Consider the following 20,822-nt stretch of genomic DNA (forward strand, 5'->3'; position numbering starts at 1 on the left):
GGGCGGGGCGACGGCGCCGGGGCAGCCGCGGCCGGGGCCGGGGCGGGTATAAACGGCGGCCCCGCGGCGGGGCGGCCCTAGCCTGCCCGGGGAGCGGAGACAGCGGCGGGGGCCGCCGGCTGGAGCCGCCGCCAGGTCGCGGGGTGGGGGGGTACGCCGGGTCCGCAGAGGACGAGCCCCGGGGGGAGGGGGTGAGTGTCCGCTCCCGGCCGCCCGGCGCTGGGATGTCGTGGCTGACGAGGGGGGGGAAGTCGAAGGAGCGGGAGGAGGCGGGCAGCGCCCTGGGCCCGGAAGACAGGGGCCCGCTGGTGCAGGCCATGCTGGAGCACGGCGGGGACCCGTGGGACCGCGCGGCGGTCGGGCGGGACCCGACGCTGGAGGCGGCGGAGCGGCAGTGGCTGAGCTACGTCTCGGCCTGCCGCCCCAAGGGCGAGAAGAAGTGCTCGGCGCTGCAGTGGCTGCTGTTCGGCGTGGCGCGGGCCCTGCAGGCGGCGGCCGAGGAGAAGGAGCGGCGCATCCGGCGCCTCCAGGGCGAGCTGCAGGTGGCCCGCGACGAGGTGCTGGCGCTGCGCTGCGAGGGCTCGCTGCTGGGCCGGCAGGCCGGGCAGCTCCGGCGGCTGAGGGCAGAGCTGCGGGCCGAGGCGGCCGAGAACGCCCGGCTGCGGGGGAAGGTGCAGCGGCTGGGCGCGCTGCTGGCGCTGGGGAAGGGCGAGGCGGCGGAGATGGGGGACGGGGACGGGCGGCGTGAGGAGGCGGCGGCCCCGGGAGCGAGCTTCGGGAGAGCGAAGGCGGCGGAGGGGGACGGCGGCCGGGGAGCGGGGGACGCGCCCGGCAAGGAGAAGGTCTGGAGGAAGAAGCAGGAGGGGTGGCCGGTGTGGGCGCAGCGGCTGTGGGCGCTGGAGCGGCGCACGCCCTTCACGCAGGAGGAGGCGAAGCGGGCGGTGGCGGCCATCGGGCTGCCGTGGCCCAAGGTCGGGGCCGTGGTCAGAGCCCTGCCTGCCGACGGCATGTCGGGGGGCGAGATCCTGCGGCTGGTGGTCAGGAACCTGGGGGAGTACGAGCCGCTCAGAGACAACATGGAGGGGGAGCCCTGGACGGATGTCCAGGAAGCGTCAGCCTGCGTGTGCGGGAATGTCTTGCTCCGGGCTTTAAAGCAAAGGGAGAAGCCGGTGACCCCCGACTTTGACATCTTTGGGGTGAACGTGGAGCAGGGGGATGTGGGGGTGCTGGCCTGCCGCGCTCCCGAGCTGCACAAGGGGTTTTTCATCAGCCTGGGGTCCACTTTGATCGGCCGCCCGCTTGGTGAGTGCATGGCGATCTTGGAGAACATGGGGACCCTGATGGAAGCCAAGGGGAGAGGGGTGGCGAAGGATGGGATAGGGGTAAAGGGGAGGAAATACATCCCTAGGGGGACAATTTGGAGATACTTGGTAAGCCAGGGGGTGAACGAAGGAGAGCTAGACAGTCAGCCCACAGGAGTTTTACTTGCCAAGATGAAGAAAATCCTTCAGGAAAAGGGGATGAAGCAAGAGGAGATTTGGGAGAAACTGCAGCAGATGAATCCGCCATCTCCTCCCTCTATCCCAAAGAGAAAGCTATACCCATCATTAGGGGACTTCAAAGATTAGGAGTCCCAGCCCCTGGTGTTGGTGGGATTAACCTCCACTGCACTGACCTGGTAGGCAGGGGAAAGGGGCTACGTGCAGGTATGGTGTCTGTTGAAGGGGGGTGGGAAGTTGCTTTCTTAGTTGCTACAGGGTCAGAGACAACGTTATTAGATTATCGGGGTCCTCTGCTCCTGGCTAAATCCATCTGGATATTGGGAGTGGGAAGAGGGGAAAAGAAGCAGAAGCCTGTTGTGGGTAGGGGGGGATAAACTGGGTGGGTAGGGGGGGGATAAACTGGGTGGGTGGATAATTCTGGTAAAAGAGGGGCAAACGTTTTGGGAATGAATTTCCTGTCTCAGTTCAAGGTAGATCTGTACAAGCCATGCTGCTGCCTCAAAGTGGAGCGATCGCAGGAGTCCCCAAGTCAGTGAAGTGTGGGTCTGAAAGTAAAACAGAAACAGGGGTAGTAAATGAAGAGTATGAGGTAGTTCCAGCCGCAGATGCCCTCTTCCCATCCCAGTGCCCATGTGGTACTGAAGCACAGAAGAGTCGTGAGGAGGCTCGGGGGTGCAATGAAGGCTGAGTAGATCGGGATTTAGAAATCCCTGTTTTCACACTTTCTGTGGAAGTCCAGGGCTGTGGAGTATGTGGACGGTAGAAACCCATTGCAGCCTTGGAGGCTGGGCTAGATGAGCTGTGAAAGGTCCCTTCCAACCCAAACCATTCTGTGAATTCTGAATCCATGTTGGGTTATGCCTTTGACCCCTGGGAGCGGGCACCGCTTGAGCAGTGGCAAATTGATTCCGTGGGCCTGAAGGGAGGTTGGAGGAGGGTTTGTATCTGTTTGTTGCCATTGATGGAACAGCAAGATGGACAGAGGCCATGGCAGTGTGTGAGGCTACGAACATCATGGTTTGGTGTCGCAGAATCACAGAGTAGTAGGGGTTGGAAGGGACCTCTGTGGGTCATCTGGTCCAACCCTCCTGCCAAAGCAGGGTCACCTACAGCAAGCTGCACAGGACCTTGTCCAGGCAGGTCTTGAATATCTCCAGAGAAGGAGACTCCACAACCTCCTTGGGCAGCCTGTTCCAGTGCTCCGTCACCCTCAGAGGGAAGAAATTCTTCCTCATGTTCAGATGGAACTTCCTGTGCCTCAGTTTGTGCACATTGCCCCTTGTCCTGTCACTGGGCACCACTGAAAAGAGCTTGGCCCCATCCTCCTGACACCCACCCTTCAGATATTTGTAAGCATTTATAAGGTCCCCTCGCAGCCTTCTCTTCTTCAGGCTGAACAAGCCCAGTTCCCTCAGCCTCTCCTCGTAGGGGAGATGCTCCAGTCCCCTCACCATCCTTGTAGCCCTCCGCTGGACTCTCTCCAGTAGCTCTTCATCTTTCTTGAACTGGGGAGCCCAGAACTGGACACAATACTCCAGATGAGGCCTCACCAGGGCAGTGTAGAGGGGAAGGAGAACCTCCCTCGTCCTGCTGGTCACACTCTTCTTGATGCACCCCAGGATGCCATTGGCTTTCTTGGCAGCCAGGGCACACTGCTGGCTCATGGTTAACCTGTGGTCCACCAGGACGCCCAGGTCCCTCTCCACAGAGCTGCTCTCCAGCAGGTCCACCCCAAGCCTGTACTGGTGCATGAGGTTGTTCCTCCCCAGGTGCAGGACCCTGCATTTGCCTTTGTTGAACCTCATCAGGTTCCTCTCTGCCCAGCTTTCCAGCCTATCCAGGTCACGCTGAATGGCAGCACAGCCTTCTGGTGTATCTACCACACCTCCCAGTTTGGTGTCGTCAGCAAACTTGCTGAGGGTACATTCTAACTCTTCATCCAGGTCGTTGATGAAGAAGTTAAACAAGACTGGGCCCATTACTGACCCCTGAGGGACACCACTTGTCACCAGCCTCCAACTAGACTCAGCGCCGCTGATGACAACCCTCTGAGTTCTGCCATTCAGCCAGTTCTCTATCCACTTCACCGACCACTCATCCAGCCCACACTTCCTCAGCTTCCCTAGGAGGATATCATGGGAGACTGTGTCGAAAGCCTTGCTGAAGTCAAGGTAGACAACATCCACGGCTCTCCCTTTGTCTACCCAGCCAGTCATGTCATTGTAGAAAGCTATCAGATTGGTCAGGCATGATTTGCCCTTGGTGAATCCATGCTGACTACTCCTGATAACCTTCTTTTCTTCCACTTGCTTCATGATGGCCTCCAGGATAAGCTGCTCCATCACCTTTCCAGGGATGGAGGTGAGGCTGACCGGCCTGTAGTTCCCTGGGTCCTCCTTCTTGCCCTTTTTGAAGATTGGAGTGACATTGGCCTTTCTCCAGTCCTCGGGCACCTCTCCTGTCCTCCAGGACGTCTCAAAGATGATGGAGAGTGGCTCAGCAATGACATCCACCAGCTCCCTCAGCACTCGTGGGTGCATTCCATCGGGGCCCATGGATTTGTGGATGTCCAGATCGTTTAAGCGATCCCTCACAGAGTCCTCCTCGACCAAGGGAAAGTCGTCCTCTTTGTAGGCTTCTTCTCTTACCTCCGGGGCCTGGAATTCCCGAGGGCCAGTCTTAGCACTGAAGACTGAAGCAAAGAAGGCATTCAGTAGCTCTGCCTTCTCCGCATCCTCCGTCACCAGGACACCCGCCTCATTCAGCAGCGGCCCCACGTTGTCCCTAGCCTTCCTTTTGCTGCTGATGTAGTTGGAGAAGCCCTTCTTGTTGTTTTTGACATCCCTTGCCAGCTTCAATTCCAGGTGAGCCTTGGCCTTCCTTGTCGCATCCCTGCATGCTCTCACCATGTTTCTGTACTCTTCCCAAGTGGCCTGCCCCTCTTTCCACATTCCATGCACCTTTCTCTTCTGCCTGATCTCCGCTAGAAGCTCCTTGTTTAACCATGCAGGTCTCCTGCCTCCTTTGCTCGATTTCTTTCTCAGGGGGATGCATTGCTCCTGTGCATGGAAGAAGTGTCGTTTAAAGAGCGACCAGCACTCATGGACCCCCCTGCCTTCGAGAGCCCTGGCCCACAGGATTCCTCCCAGTAGCTCCTTGAAGAGGGCAAAGTCAGCCCTCCTGAGGTCCAGGGTTTTGATCCTGCTTATCGCCCTGCTTCCTCTACGCAGGATCCTGAACTCGACCATTTCATGGTCACTGCAGCCGAGTCTACCTCCAACCTTCACATCCTCCACCAGTCCCTCCTTGTTTGTTAACACAAGGTCCAGCAGCGCGCCTTTCCTTGTTGGTTCCTCCACCACTTGCATCAGAAAGTTATCATTGATGCTCTGTAGGAACCTCCTGGATTGTGCCTGCCTAGCTGTGTGGTCTTCCCAGCTGATGTCAGGGTGGTTGAAGTCCCCCATGAGAACCAGGGCCTGTGACTGTGAGGCTGCTTGCAGCTGCCTGTAGAAGGCCTCATCAACCTCCTCCTCCTGGTCAGGTGGCCTGTAGTACACACCCACCATAATGTCACCCATATGACCCTGTCCCTTAATTCTAACCCAGAAGCTTTCAACTTGTTCCTCATTTGCCCCCAGGCCAAGCTCAATGCATTCCAGTTGCTCCCTGACATACAGAGCAACTCCCCCACCTCTCCTTGTTGGTCTGTCTTTCCTAAAGAGTCTGCAGCCATCCATGACTGCATGCCAGTCATGCGAGTTGTCCCACCACGTTTCTGTGATGGCGACCAAGTCGTAGCCGTCCTGCTGTATAATGGCTTCCAGCTCCTCCTGTTTATTGCCCATGCTATGTGCATTGCTGTAAACACACTTGAGCTGGGCTGTCAATCTCACCCCTGGCCTTGGCACTCCAAGCCTAGGCTCATCCCTAGTGAGCTGGGCAATATCCCCTTCATCCTTCGAACCTAGTTTAAAGCCCTCTGAATGAGCCCCGCCAGCTCGTGGCCAAGAATTCTTTTCCCCCTTTGAGACAGCTGAGTTCCACCTGTCACCAGCAGGCCCGGTGCTGTGTACACCTCCCCATGATCTCGACGGGTCAGTGTGGTTATCAGCGATTTCTGCCTGTCCACTGCACGGATTTCTACCTCCGACTGAGCACAGGCAGGCCAGTACTGGCATTCCTCAGCACATGGCACTCGGACCTCGTCCTCCTCATGCTCTCATGATCTGTCTGCATGAAGTTTTGAGTGGATATGGTCCTCCAACCTTAACTGATTCAGATAAAGGAAACCGCTTGAGATGCACCAGTCCAGAAGTTCCTGGAGGGGGTAGAGGTGCATCAGTTAACTCACTTTTCCTGCCATCCACAGTCCTCCAGGGTAGTGGAGAGAGCTAACAGGTCCACCAAGGTGAGGCCGAAGCTAACTGCAGAAGAAAGGGGACCAAGCTGGAGCACTTCTGTTTGTGCACTGGGCCACGGGAACAATGCGCTTGCGAGGTACCACTGCGGCCCCTGCCCCGCAGGTGGACATCCTTTGTAGCCCAGCAAATCGAATCAGTAAACAGCTGTGTGCCTCCCGTACTGATTTGATCCCGGAGCGGGGTTCAGTCAGCAGAGAGCTCGGGCCCATGCTGCTCTGCAGCGTCGCACAGCTGAGGAGCAGCATGCCAGTGTAAAGCAACATGGAAATCAGCCCCCTCTGGGAAATGCAGTCCTATCCACACCTCAGATAGGAAGGGGAAGGCCCAGAGAAAATTTAGGGGCGATTGTGGGTTGGGAAACAGAACTAATTGGAAACAAAGAAGGGGGGGGGGGAGGGGGGGTGGTTCTGGGGTGGATGGGGCCCGCTGCCAGGAAATCAAAGAGAATGATTCTAACTAAAGTGTAAGATTGGTCTTCAGGATGAAATATGGCTGTGGGGTCGGTTACAGGTGTGGACCGCAAAGAGCCTCGCCGAGAACCACCTTCTTTGAGGTGCTCAGCATTGTGTTAAGACAGCATCAGGAATATTGTTAAAGCACTGTGGGCTCTGTTCAGTGTGCTCTGCTGCTGGCGTCTAGGTGTAAGAGCAATAGTTTGGATGTGTAACATCACCACTGCTGTTAATGATTTTATTTCCTTCAGGAAAGATGTCAAAGGAATTTTAGTACGAGACCTGGAGACACTGGGGATGACCTCATGTTTGCTTTCCCAGTAATAACTGTTTGTTAATAGTCTTTCCCGAATTAGCTGACTTCAACCTGTAAGAGCATGGACTGGACAAAAACATGTGACTAATAAATTAAATACTCAGCTTGGATCCCAGTGTGGGTCAGTCACAGAAGTTGCACGGGATGGAAGTGGTACCTTTGCAACCAGGGTAATAATGGGGGTGTGGCTCTGCCACCTGATATGCTCTTAGTTGTTCAGATGGTGCAGGTTTGGTTTTGGCCACTGAGAATATCCCAAGCTACAATCACACCATCCACAAACCCTGTAACGGTATGGTTATTAACCCTGTGTGGTGAGGAAGGAGATGGGGAATTGATCTGTGAGGTGTGAACTATGCCAGAGTACATCCAGAGAGTGACCAGCGCGTACATGGGTTGTGCCTCTCTTATGGTTGCAAAATATCCACCCTTGGAGATACTCAAAAGCTGTCTGGAGACAGTCCTGGGCAACCGGCTCTAGGTGACCATGCTTGAGCGGGGGACTGGACCAGAGAATCTCAAGAGGTGCCTTCCAACCTCAACCATTCTGTGATCCATTCTGTGAAAATGGCAGCAATTTTGAATCATGTACAAGGTAAATGGGTAACAGACTTCAGACTGTTCTTTGATGCAACAGCAGTGAGAACTACCTGGGATAAGCAAATAACGGCACGTGGTAAAAGCAACTGCCAAGTTGTTAAACCAAAACAGCAAACCCTAAGGGACGAAATTCAATAATACCTCTATCTGTGGTACTCAGCTGCAATTGTTGGCTATCAATCCAGCTCTTTCAGATGGATTAGCTCTGCTCTCATGGGCGGTACAACACTGAGATCCATATTACAAGGGAAGTTTCACCAACCGCTGTTGCGAATGGACGACCAAATGTACTAGTTCTGTACAGTTGGGGACCATGGGAGGAGATGGTCACACGTCAGTGGGGCAAGTCGGCGTGGGAACACCAGTGCTGTTTGGTAACAGTGCAGGCTGCGTATGCCTTGCCTCACCCGCAGTGGGGAGCGGGAGGATAATATGGCCTCTGTGGCTCCAGAAGAAAAGAGGTGTGGGATTGCATCTGCTGGTGGTGTACATCCATCTGCCTGTTCTTGAAAGCAAGGTTTTGTTCCAGGCTAAGGGACTAATGATGTCTGTCTGGGAGCTGAGAGGCCTTGCTGGGATGAGGTGTTCGGATGACATGACAGCATACGGAAGGGAGCAGAGAAACCAGAGAGCAGACAACCTGCAAGCCTGAGGACCACCTTGGCGAGTAAGGAACTGTCAGAACTGGAGACTGACATGTGAACTCTACATCGTTGGTGTGATGTATCCATGGATTGGTTTCCAAAAGCTACTGCTGTGCGGCACTTAAAGCACTTAACTCTGTACTTGTTATTAGGTAAGACAGAAGTCATGTTGTTCTTTGTTCTTCTAGATATGCTTTGCTTGTTTCAAAAGGAAGGCATGTGCTCACGTGCCTGGTTGAACATCTTGCGTGCATTGCTAGTCTAACAGTTGCGGCTTCCAGCCAGAAGGGACTGAACTTATGAGCACCTGGAGTGGTCTGAATGTCCTCGGAGGAGGTCAGGCAGGCCAGGGGGTGGCTTGTGAGCAAGAGGTCCCGCTGGACCATGCAGCCCCATGGAGCCAAGGCCCCAGCAGTGCTGGTGAACTGTGTCAGCTGCCAGAGAAGGTCCTGCTGGTGCTTGGTTGGAGCTCGCGTGGGGATTGAGGCTCGTGTGGAGCAGTTGTCTGGCCTGGGGTGACCGGCTGGGCTCCCCCCATCAGGTCTCTGGCTGCAGGCTGTGGCGCGGGGGTCAAACCTGCGCCTTCGGACCTGTGAAACTGTCATTGAGGACTGGCAGTGCGTGAGACTCTCTAGCTCTGAGATGGAGAGCTTGTGACTTTGTAGCTGTGCCTTATGGTCTATGTAAATATGTAACTTGATCAGTGGTATGGTATTTACGTTACTGTCTGTCTGTTTTGCTAGTTTCCTCATAGTGTGTTGACCAGTGAATAAACTGTGTGCCTCAGTTATGTCTCAGGTAACTGGTCTGAAGAGGGGAGCCACGCCTCGGCCCAGTCCCAGAGCGGTGGTCCGCGCTGTGGGAGAGCTGCCTGCCCCGGGCCTTCCTCCCGCAGGGCATCCCTGAGAGCATGAGGAGGACGAGGTCCGAGTGCCATGTGCTGAGGAATGCCAGCACTGGCCTGCCTGTGCGCAGTCGGAGGTAGAAATCCGTGCAGTGGGCAGGCAGAAATTGCTGATAACCACACTGACCCGTCGAGGGCACTGTGATTCCCCAAGGCCTCCGACTCCTGTGGCACCAAGAGCTGGTGAGTGTGGTTTTGGGCAAGAAGCCCACAGAGTCTCCAGCTGCCTTAAAGGAGCAGCCAGTCCCTCCGCGTGACAAACAAAAATACGTTAAACTTTTAGAAGAATGAGGGTAGAGGTCTGCTGAGGTGGGGTCTTGCATGAGGAGCAAACTAAGTCCATCCTTGAAGCGTTACAACTGAAGCAATCCATGCTAATTTCAATGGTTTTAAACCCATGGCTTTTACAAAAGAGTAAAATTAAGGTGTAATAAGGATGTAGTTCTCTAGCAATGTAATTATGTATTTTCCATAAAGTACCCTAGAAGCAATACAGTCATGCTTTTTGGCAGATACTTAATTTTTTAAAGTGAAGGTTGATAGATTATTGCTGATTCATCAAGAATCTGCCTCCCAAGCATCAATACAATCCCAGCAAGAGGAAGGAGGAATGGGAGTATATTACAAATCAGTAATTATTCAGGATGCTCCTGTTTTGTGTCATTTCAGTTAATACCAGGTACCACATCCATGAATCAAAACCAAACCTCTCCAAGGTATGTGCACTTACCTTCTCTGAAGAACAGTCTCCGGGTGCGGTAGGCACCTCCACTTAAAACCAGATGTACCAGGTAAACCAGCTGCAGTCAGTAGATGGCACTAAGTTACTGCTCTTACTTGTGTCTTCCAGCTAAATCAGAAGGCAAAATCAAGCAGCAACAGCGGGTCTCGGCTCCAGAGCACTGGGATGAGGTGGGGATGGAACCAGGGAGGGAGATACAGGGTGATGGAGTGAAGCAGCTCGCTGGCAAGTGGTGCCCACCCAGCAACCCGCTGCTGCGCACCGCTCTGGGGACGGTGCGAGTGCTCCTGCTGGCTTTGAAGCTGGCAGGCATGTTCAGCTCTGCAGAGACCTGGTGTGTTAATTACCAACATGCGCAAAGCAAAGTGTCACTCTTCATGACTTTGCCCTGTTTGTGAATCATCTCGCAGCCAAAAGTAGGGATGTTTTACCACTAAAGGAATGTCACTTAGCTGGGAGGAGACACAGCCTCCTGAAACCTGGAGTCCTGCGCCCAGCTCTGGAGCCCCCAACATAGAAAGGACATGGATGTGTTGGAGTGGGTCCAGAGGAGTGTCACAAAGATGATCAGAGGGCTGGAACACCTCTCCTATGAGGACAGGCTGAGAGAGTCAGGGCTATTCAGCCTGGAGAAGGCTCTGGAGTGACCTTATAGCAGCCTTCCAGTACCTGAAGGGGCCTGCATGAAGGATGGAGAGGAACTTTTCACAAGGGTGTATAGTGATAGGACAAGGGGGAATGGCTCCAAACTAAAAGAGCGCAGATTTAGATTAGATGTTAGGAAGAAATTCTTCACCATCAGGGTGGTGAGGCACTGGCACAGGTTGCCCAGAAAAGTTGTGGATGCCTCCTCCCTGTAAGTGTTCAAGGCCAGGCTGGATGGAGCTCTGAGCAACCTGGTCTAGTGGAAGGTGTCCCTGCCCATGACAGGGGGGTCAGAACCAGATGGTCTTTAAGGTCCTTTCCAACCCAAACCATTCTATGAAACTGGAAGAAGTGTGTAACAGAGGGGTAGGTTCGTTGGTGGTTTTTTCCCCAAACACTGATGGAAGTCTGATTCTTTCCCCCTTCCCATTATGCATCAGTCCTGACACATCGGCACCAAGTGTCTCAGATGAGGCAGGTGTGGCAGTGGAGGCATGCATCTCTTCTCCCCTCAAACTAACACCCCTAGAGCTTCCCTGCACAGCACTCCACAAACCGACAACATCGACCACGCAAAAGCAAGCGTGTCCTCACATTGCACCACCAGCCCCCAGCACAGAGCTACCTGAGAAGGAGCCACAGCCAAGGTGGCAGGACTCAAGGGCAAGGTCTTGTGATGTAAAAGAGCACAGATGCTCCCCCTTGTCACCCTTTTCCCTACTGGGAGCGAGCCTCACTCCATCCCCCTTCCCTCACCAACACACACAGGACCTGCTGCTGTGGGGATGCGCACAGGAACCAGCACCAGACCAGTTTCAGTCTGGCATTTTTGGAGCTGCTTGTGTCCCGCAGTTGATGCTCTCCGTGCACATTTCCACAGCCAGCTGAAAGGGTGCAGCGCCGGTGCTGAAGTCCGTCCCTCAGTCAGAGCCAGAAAAGTGCCCCTTCTCCTGCAAGTACTTAAAAGACCCCCCCATCTTGCAATAAAATCAGTCTCAAAACACCCTAGTCTAAAATTAAAGTTTATTTCAGTTTTAGAAAGAAACATGAAAATAGGTACATGAGTATCTTAGAGTTACACAAGCAACAGCCTGTTGTTTCTTTTCCCCGTGTAGTTCCCACTAGTGCCTGGCACTTTGAGATAACTCGTATTTCTCAGGGCCTTTTATGTTTTACAATACACACACAGAAAAACAGCTTCCAGTGGCAATCCAGGCACCATTAATCCACCTCAAAAAAATCAATATTTTTCATTTGGTTCAGTACTCAGTATGGAGAAGACACACCAGCAGCGCGCACTAACACAGGCAAACACCGTGCTGCGAGGGCAGGCAGCTGCCTCCCGGGCTGCCCACGCGCTGTGCAGCCATGCCATCTGCGCGTCCCCCCCGCACTACTTGGCTATGGCGTTCACACTGTTTTTCTCCCACCTCTGCAGCTTACCCAGCATGTTGCAGACGCAGCTCCCAGCGCAACCAAAGGGAACTTTGGCTGATCGAGGGAAAACAGGACTGCACTTTGCTTCGCACTCGTACAATCAAAAAGTACAGACTGATTGACAAAGCATAGAACCAGCAGCCTGTTCAGCTGGCACAGCACCTGCAGGGACTGCAGCTTCGCAGGTATACTTAGTTTGGCTAGGGATACAGGGTCTTTTTAGTAATAGATTTTTTTTTTTCCCCCAGAAGTAACAGGTCAGATTGATTTACCTGGCTCAGTTTGAAAGATCGAACTCTTGTTGCCATAATTCAACCCCTTTTCCACTTGAAGGGTCTGATTCCCATGCAGAGGACAGCACTGTAAGCATGAGTGACTGCGCCTGACCTCGGGCCAGTGTTCGAGCGCCCAGGTGGACTGGGACTAAGGCTGTCAGCTCCTGGCACGACTGAGCAGCCAAGAGACTTTAAAAGAAAAGTAACAACAAGTCAACCCCCGAGGCATCACTGGGCTCTGAACCCAGGCACTGGCATGGAGAAGTCAGACTCCCTGCAAGTTCAGTAGGGCAGGGAAACCCACCCTTTCCTCTCTTAACCCGCTACATATGGCAGGCAGAGGAACTAGATTCCTAGCTTCGGCACTACACTCAGATGCCCCTCAGTGGGAGGTGTTTACTCCAACTGATGTTCTTGTTCAGAAAAATGTGTTAGATGGTGAAATTATCATGTCCTAGATCTAGCTAACCAGTGTTTGTTCTCAGTAAAAATACTGATTAATAAGGAAAATGAATGCCTTCAACAGAAATGGTGGTTAAAATATTTTATTTTTTTATATCATAGAACATACTGCTGTTTACTTTAAATCACTTTAGAGTAAAGGCACACATTGTTAAAAATACTTCAAATTTACATCACATGTACAAATGCATAAAACAGATGTACATGTCACCAAAAAAAATACAATATGGCTTCATAAGGTTGAGGCGGGGCTGGGACAATTCAACATATATTTAAATTTTACATGATGCTGTGAACACTGAAAGGACTGACTAGAACAGAAAGAACGGACCTAAAACACTGATTATGCTACATGAACAGTACAAGACATTGAACATACAACACCAAGCATTTGTGTGTGGATTCATAGGATTGTTAGCTCTGCAAATTCATCAGGCTTTCCAGTGCCACTGAGTAAACAGTGCGTGCGTATGATCTGCCAGTTTGCAATAGCGGGAAGATAAATTGCAAATTCTCTGTCCACAGACAGGCTCCTTGAAGAATCTGCTGATACACTTTGCTAAAAAAGCACAAAACAATAGACTTAAGGAATTAACTGGAGAGAGTAATTGAATAATGAACGGACATCTTACATGGTAATCACTTCTGGCTAAAAAGCCTAAAACATTAAGTCTGCAAGAATGCTCCATGACAATCACTTAGCATTAGTCCCACCCAAGTTTAAGGCTCATATCTAAAATTTACCTTAGATTTGTTTTCCTTTGTGTAAAATTACCTGAGCACAGATATCAAAGACCTACAGAGCTTTTAAAATATCTGCAGATACCTTAAAAATCTGTAGATAACTTAAAGCAAAACATCAATATATTGAATTCTAGGAGCTAAAAATTCTCAAAGGAACAACCAACAGAACCAACGTTTTGGTATGTCAGTAAAGCCAGGAGAGGAATGAGACTAAGCTTTTGCTTTCATCTTTTAAAAATGTACACAAGATGTCATAGAATTATTCATATAGGCCTGCTTAATTGTAAACAGTACATCAAACCTTTTTTTAAAAAAAAAAATCAGGAACCAGAATTCAGGCAGTCATTCTAGTCTTCTATAAATTGTTTACAAATGCTGCTTTTTCTCTTGCTAGAGATGGCTGGTGGTTTCTTTAGCACTGATAGATGGAGAATAAAAGAACCCGCCTCCGCTGTATTCTGTATTCTCATTTACACTTTGTATCCAAGAAGTGTGAATTGCTGCCATTCTCGTCTGCTAAGGTTTATTCCCTGCCCAACTGTAAGGCCCAGATCCAGAAAAGCACCCAGCATCGTCTTAAGAGCTCTGCCGGACTGGGTTAGATTTAACAGGTTTACAGACAAACACGCGCTCAAATGATCTGCTGCACCGGGACTTGCAAAATTTTCCAAGTGCAAGGCAGAAAAGCATTGGGTTGCATGGACAGACCAGCTTCCAGCTCTCCCAGTCTCCTCACAGAGAGGAGCCTTAGACCCTTCATTTCATTTCAAAAGCTTCAAAAAGACACCACTGCACAGAAGATACAGGTACATACTTTCAGCAAACAATAGGCCGTATGGGACGATTTCCAACACAAGGCTTTGGAAACAGACCCTACTAAAAGCGGCGTGTTGATTTTATCAAAGCAACTGAAAACAAACACACACAAAACGCCGCATCACCTTTTCCTCCTCCTGCCTCGCACACTGGTTCCTATCTTTCATTCCTAAAAGAAATTATGCCCACAAAAACTTCACTTTAACCGATGAGCAACTGCACATGAGCCTGAGGAGCAAACTTTTCCATTTCCCATTTCAAACTCACTCTTCCATTCTAACACATCAGGTTAAAACTCTGATATTACAATTACAGTTTTTGTATTGTCAAACTGGGACTAGCTGATTGCAGAGGGCACTCTACAATCATTGACAATCCTGTATAAAGGGTACAAAAAAATTCCTATGAAATATGAACCCAGGATTAAGGAAAAAGAAAAAAAAGAAGTAGATCGATGACGGATGGCTGTCCTGGACAATTAAAGAAAATCACAGCAGTCTAAAGTACCCATAATTCTATGTATAAATAGCAGGTAATCCAAATAAAATGCTACAACTTGTTTGAAAAACTAAACTGAACACTGCTTTTCTATTAAATAGTTTAAAATATTCATCCACGGAGAAATTACACTGATAAATAAAATATTTTCATGTATCAAAAATGAGGGGCAGGTACTACCAATTCCAGACTTCTTGTCCCGATAATGAAAGATCCGAGAAACAAAAGTAAATTGTACAGTAGTTCTACTCTCTTCAATTTACAATACTGAATCCAGCAGGATTTGGCTAAACAACAGTTTAAATAAGCTAATCTAAAAGAACAGAGTGTCCTGTAAACATCTGACACAAACCACACTGCGCTCTGATGGTGTGGGTTACCTTCTCTATGCAGGAGAAAGACCATTCGACTGGTGGTGGTAACAAGAGACGTGATCTAAAGGCAATGCTCCCCTTCTTCAGTAAGGCTTGTAAAAAATTTGAGCAGTGTACGTATGACAGCCTGTACAATTCTGAAATTCTTAGAAAGCTCTTAAGTTTAAAAAAAGCCTAAATGTTTGAAGTACAAAACACACATTGAGAAGATGCCCCTCTAAATCATGTGTAAAAGTGTCTGGCACCAGAAATGACCATTAGGTATTATCATACCTAAGGAAAAAAAAAAGCAAAGAATCACTCAAGACAAGTGTCCCTGAACTTCGGAGTAGATGCAGCCAATTCGGTTACTTTGTGTTGTTCTGTTCCTCTGGAAAAGAGGCCATGAACATACACTCTTTAAACTGTCTGTACTCCATCATCAGTAATATATATTATATATACAGTATGCATATATATAATATATATATTGGCGTACATATTTCTTTTACCTCAATCTGGAATCATGTAGTTTCACGCAACACGCTTACCAGGAATCAAACCTATTCATTAGATCATAGCTGGTGTAACTTTAGTATCAAATCTTTTATCATACAGCAATTCAGCGTTGCTCAGCATCAGTCACCTCTGACTAGAATCCTCCTCTCGTTTCAGTCCCGTTCACATCTGTTGCCTCTATCGCCCTTCTTCAGCCACCTTCTTCAGACAGTGCCTCCACTCCACGTTCAATGCTGAGACCTGATTTCTGTCAGCTTCTGAAGATAGCTCTGTGCTGCTGGCATCGAGAGAATGAACTGAACTGTCCTTTGACCTATTCGGTAGCAGCCATATCCCATCAGTCCAAAAACTGTTGCTTTTATGACAAATTTGAAAATCTTACTTGAAGCTGATGGAGGAGGCACACTGGAACAAGATACAAAACAACATTAACATCCACACAGCTGGAAAGAAAGAACAGGCGTTTTTCCAATCAAAACAAGGACCTTTTCTGCGCTTCCCCCTTATAGTGCAGGAAACTTTCAGGTAGCAGATGCATCATGCAGGAACAATGCATTCTTTCATGTTCAAGGGCGATATCCAAATTAAATAACAACAACAATAAATAATAAATAAAAGCAAAGCCTTTTCCACTTATGTACAATACCACTCTTAATGGCTACGGACTTTGACTTGCCCATCACCCTATCAAAATAACTAAGACAACACAAAGACTTCTTGAAGAATACTGGAAGTTAATATTGTTTGTTGAACTGTTTATAATATTACTATGCATATCTCTGTACAGAGGCAAATAGCCAGAAGAAGCAGGCCACAGCCTAGGTCCAACCCTTGTACAGTCAACTCGCTGTCATCAGGGTAATGGAGGAAAGCAAAGCCTGGATATTCTGGACAACATGCGTCCAGACCCGGTCAGGTTTGTGAAGCCCGAAGGGGTAAGTCAGGAGCCAGGCTGGCCCCTGCACAGAGTGGGGGGTGTTTCAGCAAGGTGCACCCCCAGATGCCAGGCAGGCTTACCAGCCCAGCTGCAGCTCCTAGCGCGAGCCCCTGCAGTGCTCTCGGCCTCTGGAGCTCTGCACAGGACGGTGCAGACAAATCGGAGAGGCTCTGCGCAAAGCTGTCTCTGGTCTGGCACGCAATGCTGGCTTTGAGCTGGAAGTCTCTGCACTGGCCACCTGGAACCAGGAGGGCAGAGGACAACAGGCAGGCCAGGTCTACCCCTGCCTTCAAGCAGTCTTATTAACTCAGTGCATGAGGCGAACAGTGAGTATTGCCTTCAGAATAAAGCGGGCTTTGGAAGCCCAGCCACATGCACAGGTAGCCCTGCACCTTCGCTCACCAGCTGGCCCTGCACCCACAGCATGCCTACGCTGCCACTCGGAGAATCCTCTCACAGGTGACCAAGAGGTCTCCGCATGTCTTGTCTAAGAAGCCACAAGTTCTCATTTATTTATATCTAGAAAATGTTTCTAATGTGTTCAGACGCAATCAGTTACAGCAGCGCAAAAGCATGGGCACACTCAAACCAGGTTAGGTGTGCTGAGACCGGGATACAACCAGCCTGAGCTCAGATCCATGCACTCAAACCGGGGCAAAGTTATTACTGGCAAGATTTTGCATATTAAGGGAATGCAGAGGAAGAGTTTTAAAAAGGCATACGCATTGAACAAAGGATGGGTAGAAGCATCCCCTTACATCTTCTCACACGCTTCTCTATTCTTTCTCAATTCCAGTCCCTCAGCGCAATTCAAAAAAATAATTTCTTAACAATCTGAAGCAAATAGTGAGGTCTGCTCAGAGTCAGGTTCATTGGATGAACTTGAAAATCGGAAGTCAGAAATGTGTGTATTTCTATCCAGACAATTTCAAAGATCACTCTTCAACTTTTAAAACTTAACTAATACCTTTAAAAGTCTTTAAAACTTTTCACTTCAGAGAGGTGACAACCACTAACACACAAACAACCCCCATAACTCTGCTCTGCAAATGCAGTGCAACAGCAGCAGGAGTAAAAAAGTTTAATGAGAAATGAATGAGTCTCATACATGTCAACTGCTTCATATTATTTTAGAAAGTTAAGTTAATGCAATATTAACGTCTTATGAAAGATACTGCTAACCTTCCACTTAATTATAGTACCGTCACGGTAAAGACAATCAAGTCAAAGAGCCTAAACTTTGACGAAGACGACCCTCCATGTAAACTTGAAGACATGCAATCGGGCTTTGCACTATTCAGTTCTCTACCACCAATATGTAACCCACATTAACCATACAATTATATGGATTTGGGCAACCTCATTTTACAGGTAATGTGCCACAATGTAGAGGAATATGGACATCTAAGTTTGCGACTCCAGGCAAGGCTTAGCCTCAAGAAAGACTTATAAATAACTACACCATTTAGGTGGGGCACGGTCTTTTCTGGTTTTCAGAGCCTCTGAAGAGACAGGTGAGGTGCTTACACAAACACAGTAAACAGATGTGATAAGATAAATATTTGAAAGGCTCTGTTACCCTATTAACTACCTACCCTCTATTACCCTAAACCACCGCAGACCAGTACTACCAGGTCATACTATAATCCCTCCTACATTTCTAAAGCCACCCTGACCTTTGTGGCTTTATAAGACACACACAGTCCGAACACTTTGGTTCTTCAATCCCTTCTTTTACGAAGCACATCCATCTATTTTAATAAGTACTTGGGAGTAAGAGTTCACCAGATACACGGCTTAAATCAGCCCATATCTAGGTATACACATTGGAACATGTTATTACTTACGTATACAGTTTAAAATAGGCTATGAGCAACTGCGATTGTAAGCTTGCTGGAGCCAGCAATGTCCTGACACAACAAAAGCTTTGAATCCAACGGTTTATATTTACCTAAGCTAGACTGGAAGCTGGTTTTGTTTTCAAACACTTCTACAGCCCTCACTTGAATTCTCATTTTAAAAGCCTTAAATGTGGATCAATGAATTTTCATTCTGGACAAGGGCATCTTCTCATCTGTACTTCCCTTGATATCCAACTATTGTACTTTTTTCCTTTGATATTTTCTTATCCTTTACTGTAAGCACAATCTGCAAGCACTGCACAGCAAGTCAGTGAGCTGACAGGGCAGGGATGACAATAGTGATGTTTCTTCAAGCTGTGACAACAAAAAAAACCCGCAAACAAACAAACAAATCACTGCTGTCTTTTAGCAAGAGAAGCTGTTACGTCAACACATAGGAAAGCATGACTGTTACCTCATTATTTCTTGGATGTTTAATTCAGAGTTCCAGTTCTTTTCAATTCCAGGTACATGACCCATCCCAACAACACCAACTACAACAGCTGGGATGTATTTCCTAGTTTCAGCTGAGGAAGAGAGATGGACAGAAAGGAACAAATCAGAAAAAAGTAATTTAAGCTATAAATCACAGAATCACAGAATGGTAGGGGTTGGAAGGGACATCTGTGGGTCATCTAGTCCAACCCCCGTGCCGAAGCAAGGCCACCTACAGCAGGCTGCACAGGACTGCATCCAAGCAGGTTTTGAATATCTCCAGAGAAGGAGACTCCACAACCTCCCTGGGCAGCCTGTTCCAGTGCTTCGTCACCCTCAGAGGGAAGAAGTTCTTCCTCATGTTCAGATGGAACTTCCTGTGCTTCAGTTTGTGCCCGTTACCCCTTGTCCTGTCGCTGGGCAGCACTGAGAAGAGTCTGGCCCCATCCTCCTGACACCCACCCTTGAGATATTTATAAGCATTTATAAGATCCCCTCTGAGCCTAAACAAGCCCAGCTCCCTCAGCCTTTCCTCACAGGAGAGATGCTCCAGTCCCCTCATCATCCTCGTAGCCCTAAATAAATAGGTGATGGGTGAGATTACAAAACAGAATTTTCCCAGAGGTAGGGACTCTTACTACTAGATATTAAAACTCCGTTACATACTAAAAGTTAATACCCATCTCACCTACTGCCTCTTTTGTTTAAAGTCTGAAAAAATCAGCGCGGTTTCTGGATTTTCAGGAAACATTTGTCTGAGTGACCAGACCTGGCCAGGGCTCATACTCCAGCCTCAGGGTGAGAGGCTCAGCAGGCTCAAGCTAAATGAATTTCTTTCCTTACCTGTGTGGGCTGTGTTTCTGTACTGTTTATCAGGAACAGCCCTGGTCTTTGCTGCCTCCTGAACAGAGATCTTTCTCTACTGCTATGGACAGTGGCAGCTGTCCTGCAAACAGCATCCAGGAATTTCCCTTTACTATGTCCCCACAACAGCAAATAATTCAGATAATGGTGATGATGCCCTATTTGCGCTCATTTGAATTGAGGGGTTTTGCATTTCACTATGAATCTGAAGTACACCATTTGCCCCCCCCCCTTTTTCTTTTTGTCTCTTGTGAGCATGAATGCGTAGAACAAATTGCATGTATATAATATAAATGCAGAGCTTCTAAACAAAACTGTCTCTGGCATTGTGTCTTGTTAACTAGGAGACTGAGACACGCGACTGTCAGTCAGGCAGTCCCTCACATTCTTGTCTTTTATGGTCCCATCTGCTATTTTAAGTCCTGCAATCAGAAGACAGTGACAGAGGCCTGCACGGAAGTGATTACAAACAGTATCTTACAACAGGAAATAAGAGGTAACCCATACCTCACTAGGCTTACATGTAAGCAGGGCACGTAGATCACATACAGCAGCAAAATACTTCCAAAGGCTAGAGAAATGCAACTATTGTGTATGCTTATACCTTGCTGAAACATGCAGAGTCACAGATGTTTCAAGCAAGAAACGTGTTCCTGAGCAGCTTAGTGATGACAGCGAATTTGGTGAGGTAACACGGTGGAAGTGAGACGGGCAACATAACTCTAGACTGCCTCGTGCTGTGCTGTAATATCAGATGCTTGCCTTTTGAGAAAGCTGTCAGGCTAATTAGTATCTTCCACTTTCAAACCGCACAATGAGAAAGGAATCATAATTTGGAGTCTACTGCTCTAAACAAATTCTTTGCTTCTGTAAGTGGCTGCAATATCGCCTTCTAATTTCTTAAGCACTGTAATCTCATGTGACATGTGGCACACATGAACAGAACATCCCAGATTTCCTGACAGCTACTGAACTCTGGGCTAGTACACAAAAAACACCTTGCTGGTAATGATATCTGCTTTAAAACAATTACTTTCTGAAGCTCGAGGTAGCTCTATCTGCTTTGCTGCTTGCTTCAGCATGTAGGTCAAGTAAATATCTCGTTCCGAGACAATTGTTCGATGAAGATCGGGAAATTCTCCAATCATTTCTGCCATCATCTGCTCCAGTAAATCCTTCTGTTTGCATTTCTCCACATCATCTTTACTGAAACAAAAGGTAAGTTTTCTCAGTATCTGTCATGCTGCTAAAGCCCAATACAGACAAACCAATGAATAAAAACAATTGGGTATCATACACACTGTTCACAGAAACCCACACTCTATAGAGTTCTCCTCCCCCGGCTGTCCTCT

General features: G+C 48.9%; 3 protein-coding genes across 7 annotated transcripts in view; 2 read left to right on the top strand and 1 right to left on the bottom strand.

Annotated features, from left to right (window-relative positions):
• HDAC10 (histone deacetylase 10) overlaps positions 1-11,256 on the top strand; it is a 73,461-nt gene extending 62,205 nt beyond the window's left edge. For all 3 annotated transcript variants that reach the window (XM_075428948.1, XM_075428951.1, XM_075428952.1), the window contains one exon: positions 10,269-11,256. In XM_075428948.1, coding sequence (XP_075285063.1) covers positions 10,269-10,444 — 176 coding nt within the window. In that variant the 3' untranslated portion in view covers positions 10,445-11,256. The remainder of the gene's footprint in view (positions 1-10,268) is intronic.
• Positions 225-8,724, top strand: LOC142362234 (uncharacterized). The gene is made up of 2 exons (XM_075428828.1): positions 225-1,302; positions 6,630-8,724. The coding sequence occupies exons 1-2, from the start codon at positions 225-227 to the stop codon at positions 6,650-6,652; spliced, it is 1,101 nt and encodes a 366-aa protein (XP_075284943.1). The 3' UTR covers positions 6,653-8,724.
• A 47-nt stretch (positions 11,257-11,303) lies between the features above and the next one.
• TRABD (TraB domain containing) overlaps positions 11,304-20,822 on the bottom strand; it is a 37,408-nt gene continuing 27,889 nt past the window's right edge. For all 3 annotated transcript variants that reach the window (XM_075428953.1, XM_075428954.1, XM_075428956.1), the window contains 3 exons: positions 20,504-20,676; positions 18,587-18,698; positions 11,304-15,738 (listed from right to left, as the gene is read on the bottom strand). In XM_075428953.1, coding sequence (XP_075285068.1) covers positions 15,561-15,738; positions 18,587-18,698; positions 20,504-20,676 — 463 coding nt within the window. In that variant the 3' untranslated portion in view covers positions 11,304-15,560. The remainder of the gene's footprint in view (positions 15,739-18,586; positions 18,699-20,503; positions 20,677-20,822) is intronic.

Source organism: Opisthocomus hoazin, chromosome 8 (genome assembly GCF_030867145.1).
Source record: "Opisthocomus hoazin isolate bOpiHoa1 chromosome 8, bOpiHoa1.hap1, whole genome shotgun sequence".
NCBI lineage: Eukaryota > Metazoa > Chordata > Aves > Opisthocomiformes > Opisthocomidae > Opisthocomus > Opisthocomus hoazin.

What these genes read in the sequence shown, in the direction of transcription:
- LOC142362234 (XM_075428828.1), top strand. Translation starts at nt 225, where the DNA reads ATGTCGTGGCTGACGAGGGGGGGGAAGTCGAAGGAGCGGGAGGAGGCG. An exon ending in TTTGATCGGCCGCCCGCTTG is followed by an intron (nt 1,303 to 6,629) that starts GTGAGTGCATGG and finishes TATTTCCTTCAG; the next exon opens with GAAAGATGTCAAAGGAATTT.